This window comes from Hemiscyllium ocellatum, chromosome 14, assembly GCF_020745735.1.
Source record: "Hemiscyllium ocellatum isolate sHemOce1 chromosome 14, sHemOce1.pat.X.cur, whole genome shotgun sequence".
Classification (NCBI taxonomy): Eukaryota; Metazoa; Chordata; class Chondrichthyes; order Orectolobiformes; family Hemiscylliidae; genus Hemiscyllium; species Hemiscyllium ocellatum.
This window is the reverse complement of record NC_083414.1, coordinates 6,622,867-6,637,061: the sequence shown is the minus strand read 5'-3', so window position 1 is coordinate 6,637,061 and position 14,195 is coordinate 6,622,867. Positions and strand designations below refer to the sequence as shown.

At 42.4% G+C, this 14,195-nt stretch overlaps 1 protein-coding gene across 1 annotated transcript in view; it reads right to left on the bottom strand.

Annotated features, from left to right (window-relative positions):
* Positions 1 to 14,195, bottom strand: part of LOC132822058 (MICOS complex subunit mic25-like) — a 544,468-nt gene that overhangs the window by 501,105 nt on the left and 29,168 nt on the right. Inside the window, exon 4 of the mRNA XM_060835068.1 lies at positions 8,417 to 8,543. Coding sequence (XP_060691051.1) covers positions 8,417 to 8,543 — 127 coding nt within the window. The remainder of the gene's footprint in view (positions 1 to 8,416; positions 8,544 to 14,195) is intronic.

The window sequence follows — 14,195 nt, the reverse complement described above, 5'->3', positions numbered from 1 at the left end:
AGCTTCCTCCTCCAGTGAGTAGTTTAATTGCTCACCACCACTCACGACTGGATGTGGTTGGACTGGACAGCTTAGATCTGATTTGTTAGTCGTGGGGTTGTGTAGCTCTGCCTCCAACTTGCTATCTGTGCTGTTTGGCATGCAAGTAGTCCTGTTTGGTAGCTTCAAAAAAGTTCCTACAAAACTTCCCAGTAATGACTAACTTCTTTTGCAGCACCTCTTCAATATCAACAGTCATGTCATCAATTCGCCATTTAACTGTAAAATCAGAGAGTAGAATTTTGTCAAGGTACTTAACTCTGCAGTGTAATCTGATACCCATACATACTCCATCAGACATTGGTTCAGCTTGATATTTTGTCTTCTCAATCTTTTGAAGTACTAAATATGCTTGTTTGGAAGACATGATGTTTCAACTGTAAATGGCGTCTTAACTTACATGGTACCACCACAGTGTTTGCCAACTTCTCTCTGCAAATGAGATAAGGGGCAAGTCGTACTTCCTGTCCATGAAAATCCAAAGGCCAGATAGCTCTCATGCTCTCATTATACTATCACTGAACAGTTCATGCTCTTTTTTCCTTTAGGTTCAGATGTTTCATCGACTGAATTAGCAGAAAAATCCCTCTTTTGACAAGAAATTTATCCATTTGTGCCTTGAATCCGAGATAGATAAATAGTACAAAGGAAAAAACTTTCAAAAATATTCATTGTAAAATCCATCCAAATGTGAAAATACATCCAGATAGACAGGCAGGCAGGCCAGTTTGACAGTTATTTCAAATGCTTTACTACAAATGTACAGTTTCTTCTCATAACAAATATCTGGTCCTGCATGTGCAAATGACAAATCTCCATGTATGCATAGTATCAGACTACTACACAAAATGGCATTAATCCCGAGAACTTCACAGAACAGAACAGCACAGTGCAGGAATAGGCCTTTTGGCCCACCAAGACTGCCAATACACGACACCTTACTAAACTAAAAGCCCTTTGTCTCTATGAGGTCTATATCTCTCTGTTCCCTGCTTATTCATGTATCTGTCAAGATGCCTCTTGAACATTTTATTGTATCTGGTTCTACCACCTCCTCTGGCAGCACATTCCAGGCACTTACCACTTTCTGTGTAAAACTCTTGCCCCTCTCATCTTTTTTAAACCTTACCCCTCTTAGATTAAACCTGTAATATGATTTATTAACATTTCTACCTTGAGAAAAAAAGATTCCAACTATCCATTCTATCCATTTCTGTCGGAACTTTGTAAACTTCCATCAAGCAAACTTTTCTCAGTCTCCACCATTCAAATGAAAACAAACCAAGTTTGTCCAATCTCTCCACATCACTAATGGCCTCCAAACCAGGCAAAGTCCTGGTAAACTGTTTCTGCACCTTCTCCAAAGCCTCCACATCCTTCTGATAGTCTGGCAATTGGAACTGCAGGTTAAAAATGAGGTCTGCAGATGCTGGAGATCACAGTTGAAAATGCATTGCTGGTTAAAGCACAGCAGGTCAGGCAGCATCCAAGGAATAGGAAATTTGACGTTTCGGGCATAAGCCCTTCATCAGGAATGAGGAGAGGGTGGCAGGCAGGTTAAGATAAAAGGTAGGGAGGAGGGACTTGGGGAGAGTTTCTGTGCAGAGGAGATGACCTGGGGGGTGCAGTGAGAGAGAGACTCACTGAAATCCTTGTAGAGGGAGGAAGAGAGCTTCTTCAAGGAAGGCATCGTTGCCAGAGGATTCGCAGAAGGTTAAAATCTTCGGGTAAAAAATGAGGTCTGCAGATGCTGGAGATAGAGTTTCTGTGCAGAGGAGATGACCTGGGAATGAGATGACCCCCAAGTCCCTCCTCCCTACCTTTTATCTTAACCTGCCTGCCACCCTCTCTTCATTCCTGATGAAGGGCTTATGCCCGAAACATCGAATTTCCTATTCCTTGGATGCTGCCTGACCTGCTGTGCTTTAACCAGCAACGCATTTTCAATTGGAACTGCACACAATATTCAAAATGTGGCCTAATCAAAGTTCTATACAGCTGCAACATGACTTACCAATGCCTCATGCCTCAACCAATGAAGGCAACAATAACATATACCTTGTTGACCACCTTATCCACTTGTGTTGCCACTTTCAGGAAACTTTGGATCAGTTTCGATCTCTCTCTCTATGGTAATGCTTCAATGGTTTCTACCATTTTCTGTACTTCCGTCCTGCATTAGACCTTTCAAAATGCATGACATAGATTTAATCTGTCATTTCTCCACCCAAGTTCCCAGCCTATCTAATTCCTGCAATATCTTCTGGCAATCCTCCTCACTATCCATAGCTCCCACAATCGTTGTGTCAGTAAACTTACTAAACAAATTATCTACATTCTTCTCAAAATCATTTATGTTCATTGGAACACCATCAGAGATCTCCAGTCAGAAATAACACCTTTCCATCACTGCTCTCTGTCTTCTTTCACTAAGCCAGTTCTGTATCAATCTTACCAGCTCACTACAGATCCCATGTGACTTCACCTTCTGTCCAGATAGAAATTCTCTCCTTTGTCCTTGAGTGCAGCTACCCTTTCCCTAGCCAGCCTCTTGCCTCTGTGTGGCAAACATGGGTTGAAAACTTCCTTTCCTGATGTTCATGACCACAGGCTTGGAAGTTGCCATTGAAGAAGCCTCGCGAATTTCTGGGCTCTCTTTTTCTGGATGAACTACTGAACTCTGTTCTCTTGCAGCATGACACACTGAGAGAAGCCTGCCACTGTATATTTGAATTGCTTTGCTTGACTCAGACACACAAGTATCTGTGATTGTAATGTAAATATGTTGATATCAAGTGCTGTAATGAAAGTTTATTCAATTCTTCAACATGACATGACCCACATTTATCACAGCATGCTATGGACCAGACGAAACCCCTTTCAAATACATCAAGGAAATAGCCTAGATCCTAAGTTTTATCTTATTTAAAGGCAAGTGTAAGGTGCTGTATTTCAGATGTAATTTAATTGATCATGCTACTCAGCTTTAAGCAAAAAACATTTTATTCTTACACGCAGTTAAAATACAAACAAAAGAAAGAATAATAGGTATAAATTTAACTCAATTAGAAAACATAACAGAATGACTATTTAATTACTAAACAGTAAATGTTCCAATATAGTAATATCCCATTAGCACAACCTTGGCAAAGGCAAATTCAGCAAAATAGATAGTCCCACATGTGATGTTTCTCCAGTCTAAGAGAAAGGAGCACCAACAGAAAATTCTTGCAGAAAGAGAAAACTCCAGCTTTTTGCTGTGGCCAACAAGGACGTATACTAGCTTCCACGGCCAACTTCAAACCTCCAACAAATGAACCCTGTTTGTGTAGGAGCCTAACTCCACCCATTCATACTGCTTCTATTGTTCTAACTTTAAAAGGAACCCAAAGCCTCACAAACTGTTTATTTTATTGGCTTGGAAGAGACAACTCAGCACCTCTGTCACAAAACCACTTTCCAAAAAAAAGGACAAAATACATCTCTTAAAGCCATAGTATCATCATAAATATGTCATGGAATATCATCCGCATATCATGTCACAGCACATCAGTATGAAGGCAAGCATGCATGTAAAATTCAACATATAAGAGCAGAAAGCAAGGATCAGAAAACATAGACAATGCAAAATAACTGGGCTCTTAAGGCTGGGAGATAACATCCCTACCTCCGAGCCAGGAGTTGCAAATTTAAATCCTACCTGCTCTAGAGGTGCAAAATATCACCTCAGGACAAATTGATTTGAAAATTTGCAGACAATGCAAGGCTTATTTGAGAATAATTTTTAACCACCTGCAGATCAGCAAGTCTTTGTGATCACCTTCCCATGACTTATATTGAAGTTCTGATGTCCTTTGTGATTTTGACTTCAATAAAAGTAGAGTTACAAGGGAATAGCGTGATCAAAAAACATTAAATACAGAGAAATTTGTGTACCGAATTTCACAAACAAGACATTTTGTTTTGCAATACAAATATAATCCCAAAGGCAACAGTATTGAACTTTCATACTTAAAGTACAGACATTTAACTTTTGCTTCCATCTTCACTGAATTCAGTTACAACAACAAGGAACCACACAGACGAACCACAAGAGACAGTATTAGGCAAGGGAATAACTGGGTAAGAGTTCAATTATAAGCAACCAAGCCACAATAATGTGACCTAAAATAGAACAATGTTGTTAAGAGCTGAGAAGAAAGTCACTGTTGAAATCTTAATTGGCTCTAATTACCTGTGGCATAATACAGCAAATTATAGATAGATTGGAGAGTTGGGCAGCAAAATGGCAGATGGAGTTCAATCCAAACAAATGCGAGGTGATGCATTTTGGAAGATGCAATTCTAGAGCGAATTATACAGTAAATGGAAAAGCTCTGGGGAAATTGATGTACAGAGAGATCTGGGTACTCAGGTCCATTGTTCCCTGAAGGTGGCAATGCAGGTAAGTAGAGTGGTCAAGAACAGATATGGCATGTTTCCCTTCATCAGACAGGGTATTAAGTAGGTAAAAACAATGACTGCAGATGCTGGAAACCAGATTCTGGATCAGTGGTGCTGGAAGAGCATAGCAGTTCAGGCAGCATCCAACGAGCAGCGAAATCGACGTTTCGGGCAAAAGCCCTTCATCAGGAATAAAGGCAGTGAGCTGGAAGCATGGAGAGATAAGCTAGAGGAGGGTGGGGGTGGGGAGAAAGTAGCATAGAGTACAATGGGTGAGTGGGGGAAGGGATGAAGGTGATAGGTCAGGGAGGAGGGGATGGAGTGGATAGGTGGAAAAGAAGATACGCCGGTTGGACAAGTCCGGACAAGCCATGGGGGGAACTGAAAGTTTGAAACTAGGATGAGGTGGGGGAAGGGGAAATGAGGAAGCTGTTGAAGTCCACATTGACGCCCTGGGGTTGAAGTGTTCTGAGGCGGAAGATGAGGCGTTCTTCCTCCAGGCGTCTGGTGGTGAGGGACCGGCGGTGAAGGAGGCCCAGGACCTCCATGTCCTCGGCAGAGTGGGAGGGGGAGTTGAAATGTTGGGCCACGGGGCTGTGTGGTTGATTGGTGCGGGTATCTCGGAGATTCTTCCTAAAGCGCTCTGCTAGGAGGCGCCTATCTCCCCAATGCAGAGGAGACCGCATCGGTAGCAACGGATACAATAAATGATATTAGTAGATGTGCAGGTAAAACTTTGATGGATGTGGAAAGCTCCTTTAGGGCCTTGGATAGAGGTGAGGAAGGAGGTATGAACACAGGTTTTACAGTTCCTGCGGTGGCAGGGGAAAGTGCCAGGATGGGAGGGTGGGTCGTAGGGGGGGCGTGGACCTGACCAGGTAGTCACGGAGGGAACAGTCTTTGCGGAAGGCGGAAAGGGGTGGGGAGGGAAATATATCCCTGGTGGTGGGGTCTTTTTGGAGGTACCAGAAATGTCAGCGGATGATTTGGTTTATGCGAAGGTTGGTAGGGTGGAAGGTGAGCACCAGTGGCGTTCTGTCCTTGTTACGGTTGGAGGGGTGAGGTCTGAGGGCAGAGGTGCGGGATGTGGACGAGATGCGCTGGAGGGCATCTTTAACCACGTGGGAAGGGAAATTGTGGTCTCTAAAGAAGGAGGCCATCTGGTGTGTTCTATGGTGGAACTGGTCCTCCTGGGAGCAGATACGGCGGAGGCTGAGGAATTGGGAATACGGGATGGCATTTTTGCAAGAGATAGGGTGGGAAGAGGTGTAATCCAGGTAGCTGTGGGAGTCAGTGGGTTTGTAAAAAATGTCCGTGTAAAGTCGGTCATCATTAATGGAGATGGAGAGGTCCAGGAAGGGGAGGGAGGTGTCAGAGATGGTCCAGGTAAATTTGAGGTCAGGGTGGAATGTGTTGGTGAAGTTGATGAATTGCTAAACCTCCTCGCGGGAGCACGAGGTGGCGCCAATGCAGTCATCAGCATAGCGGAGGAAGAGGTGGGGAATGGTGCCAGTGTAATTACGGAAGATCAACTGTTGTACGTAGCCAACAAAGAGACAAGCATAGCTGGGGCCCATACGTGTGCCCATGGCTACCCCTTTGGTCTGGAGGAAGTGGGAGGGTTCAAAGGAGAAATTGTTAAGGGTAAGGACCAGTTTGGCCAAACGAATGAGAGTGTCGGTGGAAGGGTACTGTTGGGGAAGTCTGGAGAGGAAAAAATGGAGGGCGTGAAGGCCCTGGTCATGGCGGATGGAGGTGTAGAGGGATTGGATATCCATGGTGAAGATGAGGCGTTGTGGGCCGGGGAAACAGAAGTCTTGGAGGAGGTGGAGGGCGTGGGTGGTGTCTCGAATATATGTGGGGAGTTCCTGGATGAGGGGGGATAGGACAGTGTTGAGGACAAGAGATGAGTTCAGTGGGGCAGGAGCATGCTGAGACAATGGGTCGGCCAGGGTGGTCAGGCTTGTGGATCTTGGGAAGGAGGTAGAACCGGACAGTGCGGGGTTCCCGGACTATGAGGTTGGAAGCTGTGGGTGGGAGATCTCCTGAGGTGATGAGGTTCTGTATGGTCTGGGAGATGATGGTTTGGTGATGGGGGGGTGGGGTCATGGTCTAGGAGGCAGTAGGAAGAGGTGTCCACGAGTTGGCGTTTAGCTTCAGCGGTGTAAAGGTCAGTGCGCCAGACTACCACTGCACCCCCTTTATCCGCTGGCTTAATGGTGAGGTTGGGATTGGAGCAGAGGGATTGGAGGGCTGTGCGCTGTGAGGGTGAGAAGTTAGAGTGGGGAAGGGGGGTAGACAGGTCCCGGTGGCAGTTGGAAATTAAGAGGTCGAGGGCAGGTAATAGGCCAGCGCGGGGTGATATTAAATACAAGAGTTGGCAGGTCATCTTACAGTTGTATAAAAGACTTTGGTTCGGCCACTTTTGGAATACTATGTACAGTTCTGATCACGGCATTACTAAAAGGATGTGGATGCTTTAGAAAGGGTGCAAAGGAGGTTCACCAGGATGTTGCCTGGTCGAGAGAGTGCTAGCTAGAAGGAGAGGTTGAGTAGATTAAGATTATTTTAATTGGAAAGAAGGAGGTTGAGGAGATACCTGATTGCGGCCTACAAAACCGTAAGAGGTGTGGACAGGGTGGATAGGAAGAAGCTTTTTCCCCAGAGTGGAGGACTCAATTAGTAGGGGTCACAAGTTCAACGTGAAAGAAGAAACATTTAGGGGAGATATATGTGGAAAGTTCTTCACGCAGAGGGTGGTGGGTGCCTGGAATGCGCTGCCAGCAGAGGTGGTAGGGGCGTGAACGATGGCATCATTTAAGATGTATCTAGACAGATACATGAATGGGCAGGGAGCAGAGGGATATAGATCCTTAGAAAATAGGTGACAGGTTTAGATAAAGGATATGGATCGGTGCAGGCTTGGAGGGCTGAACAGCATTTCCTGTGTTGTATTGTTCCTTGTTCTTTGCATAAGTATCAGAGTTCCAATAACCACAGTTTTCAAGCCATCTAGAAACTGAAAACATTGCACCATTTGATCAATACTACAGTTCCTACTGACCCTAATTAACACATAGATTTTTGATGAAAGGGCCAGGAAAGCATGGACTCTTATTGAGGTACAAATACAGTAGTCCCTTATTCCTTATTCAAGCATCCACTGTTCATCTGTAAGCCCACATTATGAGTGTAGGAAGGGTACTGAACCAAAACTGCAAGCAAGCCTCGTTTTACCTGATGTCCACAGACAGACTTTGCAGCCCAGGTTAATGGACACCAATGAAGGCAATGATCCAGTTAATTTCATAACATCTTGCATATTGAGGCTATTCACAATGGTCCAGTTGCTACCCTTAACAGATTAAGATAACTTAGTCGAGAGTGTGGTGCTGAAAATGCACAGCAGGTCAGGCAGCATCCAAGGATCAGGAGAGTTTCAAGAAAAAGCCCTTTATCAGGAATAAGGCTGATGAAGAGATTATGCCTGAAACATTGATTCTCCTGCTCCTCGGATGCTGCCTGACCTGCTGTGTTTTTCCAGCACCACACTTTCAACTCTGATCTCCAGCATCTGATTAAGGTAACTTAATCCAGTCTGGGAATTAGACAGTCCGTCATTTTTTTCTAATAAGACACTCCACAAACCAGAGTCCCTGGGTGCTGGTATTCATCTCTCATCAACATTTTCGCAATAATCTGGCAACTGAGAGGTGTACACAGCAGCACAGAATGACTGTATTTCCAAATTGTTCAGCCAGTGGTAAGATGCCTGACAAATGCTTCATCACTCTCTGTTAAGGTGTCACGGCTGAGCACCAGTGTACAGCCTCAGGCCATGTCATGGAGAAAAATAGCATGGAAAAACTGGAAAGGCATAATTGATATTATTAACCAAGTCCTTCAAATTGTAATTTCCCCATAACTGACTTACAAGCTGTTTGATGTTCTTTTGCTCCTCAGTTGAGATCACTTGCTCTTTGAGGTCAGCATTGGCAACCGCTTGTTCTTGTGGAGCAAGCTTGGACATCTCTTCTTTCACCAGTGCCTCTTTTTCATACCTGCAGCAATGAGATGGAGTTCAAGGTGGTGAACTGCAGTTCCTCTTTGACTTTATTTGCTTCAAATCCCTTCTCCCTCACAGTTCTTAAAGCCAAAAATATTTTTTCCCATCATCCTACAGCGCAACCAGACAGCAAGAGGCATTCAAATTAGGCAAGCCAACAATAGATCTTACTGACTTAAAACTGAAAGTGTTGGAGAAACACAGTAGGTTTGGCACAATCTGTGGACAGAGAAACAGAGTCCAGTATGACACTTCCTCAGAACTGCTATAGAAGCAAGCTGTTCAGGGTTGGGGGACTATGAGGTGAAGAAGCTAATGGTGGGTAGATCACTGCAGGAGATGAGGCCAGTGACAGTCCTAGAAGCAACTGCTTAATGTTTGGCATTGGGACAACTGGTCCAGAGGGAGATAAAAGTTTTAGAGTTGGCACTCAGATTCTGCAAAGGTAGAAGTTGGCATGCCAGACACAACTCTTATCAGCAGAACTCTTATCAGCAGAATCCTTTCTTTCTTTTGGATGGATCTTTCTTATTACCTTTGCTTCCAAAGTAGAGTTCATCAGATAGCTCAATTTGGAATTGATTAAACCCCAGTCTATCAGTAACTCTCTCAATGATTCAGTTCATCAATATGCTACATAGCATCAGTCTTATATGCCAGAAGAGTCCCATGTTTGCCTGCAATTGATCAAATGGCACACCCAGACAAATAACCTGCTGACAGTCAGAAACTAAGTTCATACATAAAAGATAGCATTTACTTGACATTGATACCACACAAGTGGAGGTATTGAGGCAATTTACCCATAATACAACATATTGCCTGGACAGGTGCTAAAATGAAGACAAATGGTAAATGGTAATTCAAAATAAATGTCCTCCAACTCCAGGATTTTCACTTATCTACCACTAGTGGCCATGCCTTCAGTTATGTAGGTCTTAAACTTTGGAATTCCTTCCACAAAACCTTTCCACCTTTCTTGTCTTTTACCACTCACCTCTTCAGCATTCTTTTGGTCATGTGCCCCAATACCTCCACTTGTGTCCCAGTGGTCAGTGGAGCAAATTGCGAAGTTCTTCTACATCACCGGGTCAATTTAAATGCAAGGTGCTTTTGTTAATAACTGAAAAGCTACATCTAATATTATCAACAAAGTTCTCTGTCCTATTATTTCCAAAGTGCATCTGCCTGATTTTCCTCATTTTTGGCAACTTCGGGAGAGACAACAAAATCAAAAAATGCTCAATCAGTTCAAAGTAAGCCTGTTTGGGAGATCAATGCTACAATTCGTAATATTAAAAAGCCTACTTACCAAAAAGACAGTTACTTCCATTTCATAAATATAAAAAGCAAATGCATTGCATATTGGAAAATGCTGCAACATTCAGGCGAGGCAGTATCGGCGAAAGATTTACTATTTCTGATTAAATGTCACTGACCCGAAACATTAACCCCATGTTTTAGGCTCGGGCTGCAGACTGTTTCCTGAATTTTCCTATAGATCTGTGTTTCCAATCTGAAGCTCTTTCAAGTACACACAAAATTAAGCCATATAAAAATATTGCTAATCTTTAAACTAATTTATTCTAATATTGCATCCGACTGAAATCATCTGAGATGCCTTGGGTATATTCACCACCACCACCACCAACACTTCTTGTTGTTATTAGATTAAGCTACCTACACTGTTTGGGGAAGGATGTCCACGCAACATTATATACAGGACATTGGCTCAATTTATGAACAGTAAATAGGGTTTATTTCATTTTACTTAATAGCTATTCACATTATATTTAAGATACATGATTGTCTCCTGTGACACAACAGGCTAAACTTAAGACTAAGTATATAATACCAAGTATATAAGTTTGCTGTTGAAACTTAGAACAAAAGCTTGGAAACCAGTTCACTTCTCTGTAAACATACGAATATTTTATTCGACCTGTTCAGAGATGTTATTCTGGAATACCTCTAGAACAGATGGAACTTGAATCCAGATCTCTTGGTTCAGAGATAGGGACACTACCTCTGCATCACAAGAGCCCTGTTAAACAGTCCTTTATATCCTGGTGGACAAAATTTTGCTCATCATGTCAGTTAACTCTTTCAGGTCTTACAACATAGTTTACAACTGCCTGAGCAGGGAAAAGCTTAGGGATTTGATACAGACCAGGGAAATCTTACGAAGTGAACAGGGGCTGTAGCAAAGACAAAAACAAGAAGCACAATCCTTTCTTTGGACAAAGCTTTGATCCAAGCCCATTTCTGTTCTTCACACATGGTGAGGAATACATGGAAGCCCTGAAAAAGGTTTAAAAGAGGGAAACTTGATTGAACATAGCTTAATAGTTAAAACTATTTAAACCATTAACACGTGCTTTCTAAACTGGAATTTTCATTTGTTTGAGGTTTCATTTGATGAGATCTTCAAAATTAATGAAGAGGTTAAATTCTGTTCTGGTGTATACATGTTTTCAGCTAGGTAAACAGTGAGCTTAAGTTCCAGACAGCAGTCATCATAACCACAGATTGAAAGTTGCAGCAAAATACATTTCATGTGGTGCAGGGTATACTATTCTCATTGTTACAGAACAGTATATCACCCAACTTAGCAATACCAGGTTTACATCCTAAAAAATTATAAACATAAAATGTTGAAATGAACAAAACAAATTAAGCCAGCACTTGAAAGAGAAGACCAATTTGAAGTTCAGGGTGGGGTTGTCCAAATGACCCTTAACTTGATATTTATAAAATTCATAAAACATAAATTGCTCTTTCAGATGCTAACAAACCTGTTGTGTATTTCTAGCCTTTTGTATTTTCATTTCAGATGTCCTGACTCGCAGATTCCTTCTTTGTTTCTGGAGGTTAGAATAGTAATAGAATGTGCATGAGAAGAACAGAGTTGTATCTCCTTGGAGGGAATAAAGTGCTTGGATCCTACTTCTCTGGCAAAACCTTTGTTCTTTGCACATTATTACAACAATGAGACTTGGAAATTAAATTGCTTTGAGGTATGCATTAAGGAATAACAAATACATTAAAACAAAAGCATGCACAGGAACAGAATTTTTACTTTGTTTCTTCTCATGAGCAATTGTTGCAGCCCTCAAGGGGAGAAAGCAGAACGTAGAAACAAACAGGGAGTGTTGAAAAAATCAAAGTCATGGGCACTCAGCAGTGAAATTAAATAATTACATACAACTAAACTCAGGCAGTCACTCGTAGGTCTCATTACTAGATTCTAAAGTTTTTTATTTTTTAAAAAAGTGTTAAAAATAGAATTCTGTCTCGTCTCTCCACACACCCTTTCAGTTTCTTTTGGAAGGACCTGTTGTTCTTTTACCAAGCATCCACTGTTCATATAATATTTGGCAACAATTGTTGGTATGCTATCAAATTCTAATAAACAGTCTGAACAAGCCTGTTCCCATCCTCACAGACCAAATAGATATACCTTTCTCCCGGAGTAACAGGGGCAATTCATAACAGCAATCTCATGATGACAACAATCAGGAGTGGGAACCCTTGCTGACGCTCCTGACTGACGCTCTCCAATTCAGAAGTGCCAAAGTAAATTGCAGTACCTCAACTGTACACATGCCAACAATCAAAGATTAAAAAAGATTGACTCAAAAGGATCTTTGCAAGCTTGAAATCTCCAAGTTAGCAGTCGTCAGGATCACAATATAGTAGCTACATCATGGTTCAAATTGCCTTCCTGGTTTGTTCTAACACTTTGGATAAAAACCTATGTTGCTGAGTCCATGTGGATTTAACTTAACCCGAATTCTGGATGTCAGGGTGCTGGCCTGCACTGCGGACGCTGCTCTCTAAAGCTTTCCCTGTTCTAAATCAGCTGCATTTTTGTCTCTGCTTAATCCATGAGTGGCTTTTGTCTCTCTCTCTCTCTCTCAGGAATGCAAATAAACTTTTATTTACGTTCTAACACACAAAACACCAATCCTTATATTCCAGTTCCCTAGTACCTCTGTTCCATCCTCCCTTCACAGTCTCAAAAGAATGTAAATGCTAATGTAATAGGTAGTTCATGTGCAACTATTGTGCAATTAACTTACACGTTTTCACTATATTGCATAAACTGTAATACTTCAGCCATATTCACTTTCCAGTGTAAAATGCTGTGGAAATATTAACAGCCTTGATAGGACCACATGTTGCAAATAGCCAAATTGCACCCTCTGATATATTCTTGTTGTGTTTCTTAGCACATTATTACCACTCTCATAATGGATTAGTAAAAACAAATTGCTAGAGCAACTCAGCAGGTCTGTCTTCTCTCACAGTTGCTGCCAGAGTTCACATCCAACAAAGTTCAGTGGCCCTTCTTCATGCCAACAGAACTGTTTGGTTTCTCTAGCAATTTCTATTTTTACTTCAGACTTTCAACCTTTGCAGTTCCTTGTTTCATTGGTCAAGAGTATTGAGTACAGGAGTTGGGAGGTCATGTTGCGGCTGTACAGGACATTGCTTAGGCCACTTTTGGAATATTGCGTGTAATTCTGGTCTCCTTCCTATCGGAAAGATGTTGTGAAACTTGAAAGGGTTCAGAAAAGATTGACAAGGATGTTGCCAGGGCTGGAGGATTTGAGCTATAGGGAGAGGCTGAACAGGCTGGGACTGTTTTCCCTCAAGCATCGGAGGCTGAGGGGTGACCTTATAGAGATTTATAAAATCATGAGAGGGCATGGATAGGGCAAATAGGCAAAGTCTTTTCCCTGGGGTTGGGGAGTCCAGAACTAGAAGGCATAGGTTTAGGGTGAGAGGGGAAAGATATAAAATAGACCTCAGGGGCAATGTTTTCACTCAGAGGGTGGTATGTGTATGGAATGAGCTGCCAGAGGATGTGGTGGAGGCTGGTACAATTGCAACATATAAGAGGTATTTGGATGGGTATATGAATAGGAAGGGTTTGAAGGGATATGGGCCAGGTAGGACCAGATTGGGTTGGGATATCTGGTCGGCATGGACGGGTTGGACTGAAGGGTCTGTTTCCATGCTGTACACCTCAATGACTCTATGAAGTAGTAGCTCAGGTTTAATTTGCTCGAAAATCTCAAACAGGTTTATTTAACAGACAAAGTGATATCTTACTATTATGGACAAACCTATGTACACATGCTTAGTCTCACGTGTTGCTGCTTGGACTTGCCATGACTGCTGGTCATCTGGTGTCATCCTAGCTCTTGGTGCATTAGCAAACTCAGCGCAAAGCAATAAAACACCCTCCCCCATCTTTAGCATTAGCTGCAAATTCCAAAGAATGACAGTCTTGTTATAGTTTTTGACATTAGAGGACTCTAATGTGCAGAAATGTATTGGTTTCCATTTCAGGCACAACATATTAGAAATGAGAGCTGCTGGGATGTAATGCACTGAGGTACCGCATAAAGCTCCTACACACTGTTCAAACCTCAGCCTTAGCCATGGATGAGCAGCATCCATAGTGTTGTGGCAACATTTTACAACAGCCTGCAGCATCTCAAAGGAAAATTGCAAATTTAGCATGACCTTATTCATTGACTAGCCCTCAGTAATGCTTTTCCCAACAGGATGTGTGTGTCAAATTTTGCTCTCAGTAACAACCAGACCAATTAATTCTTTCTCCCTCAATGATTCACAA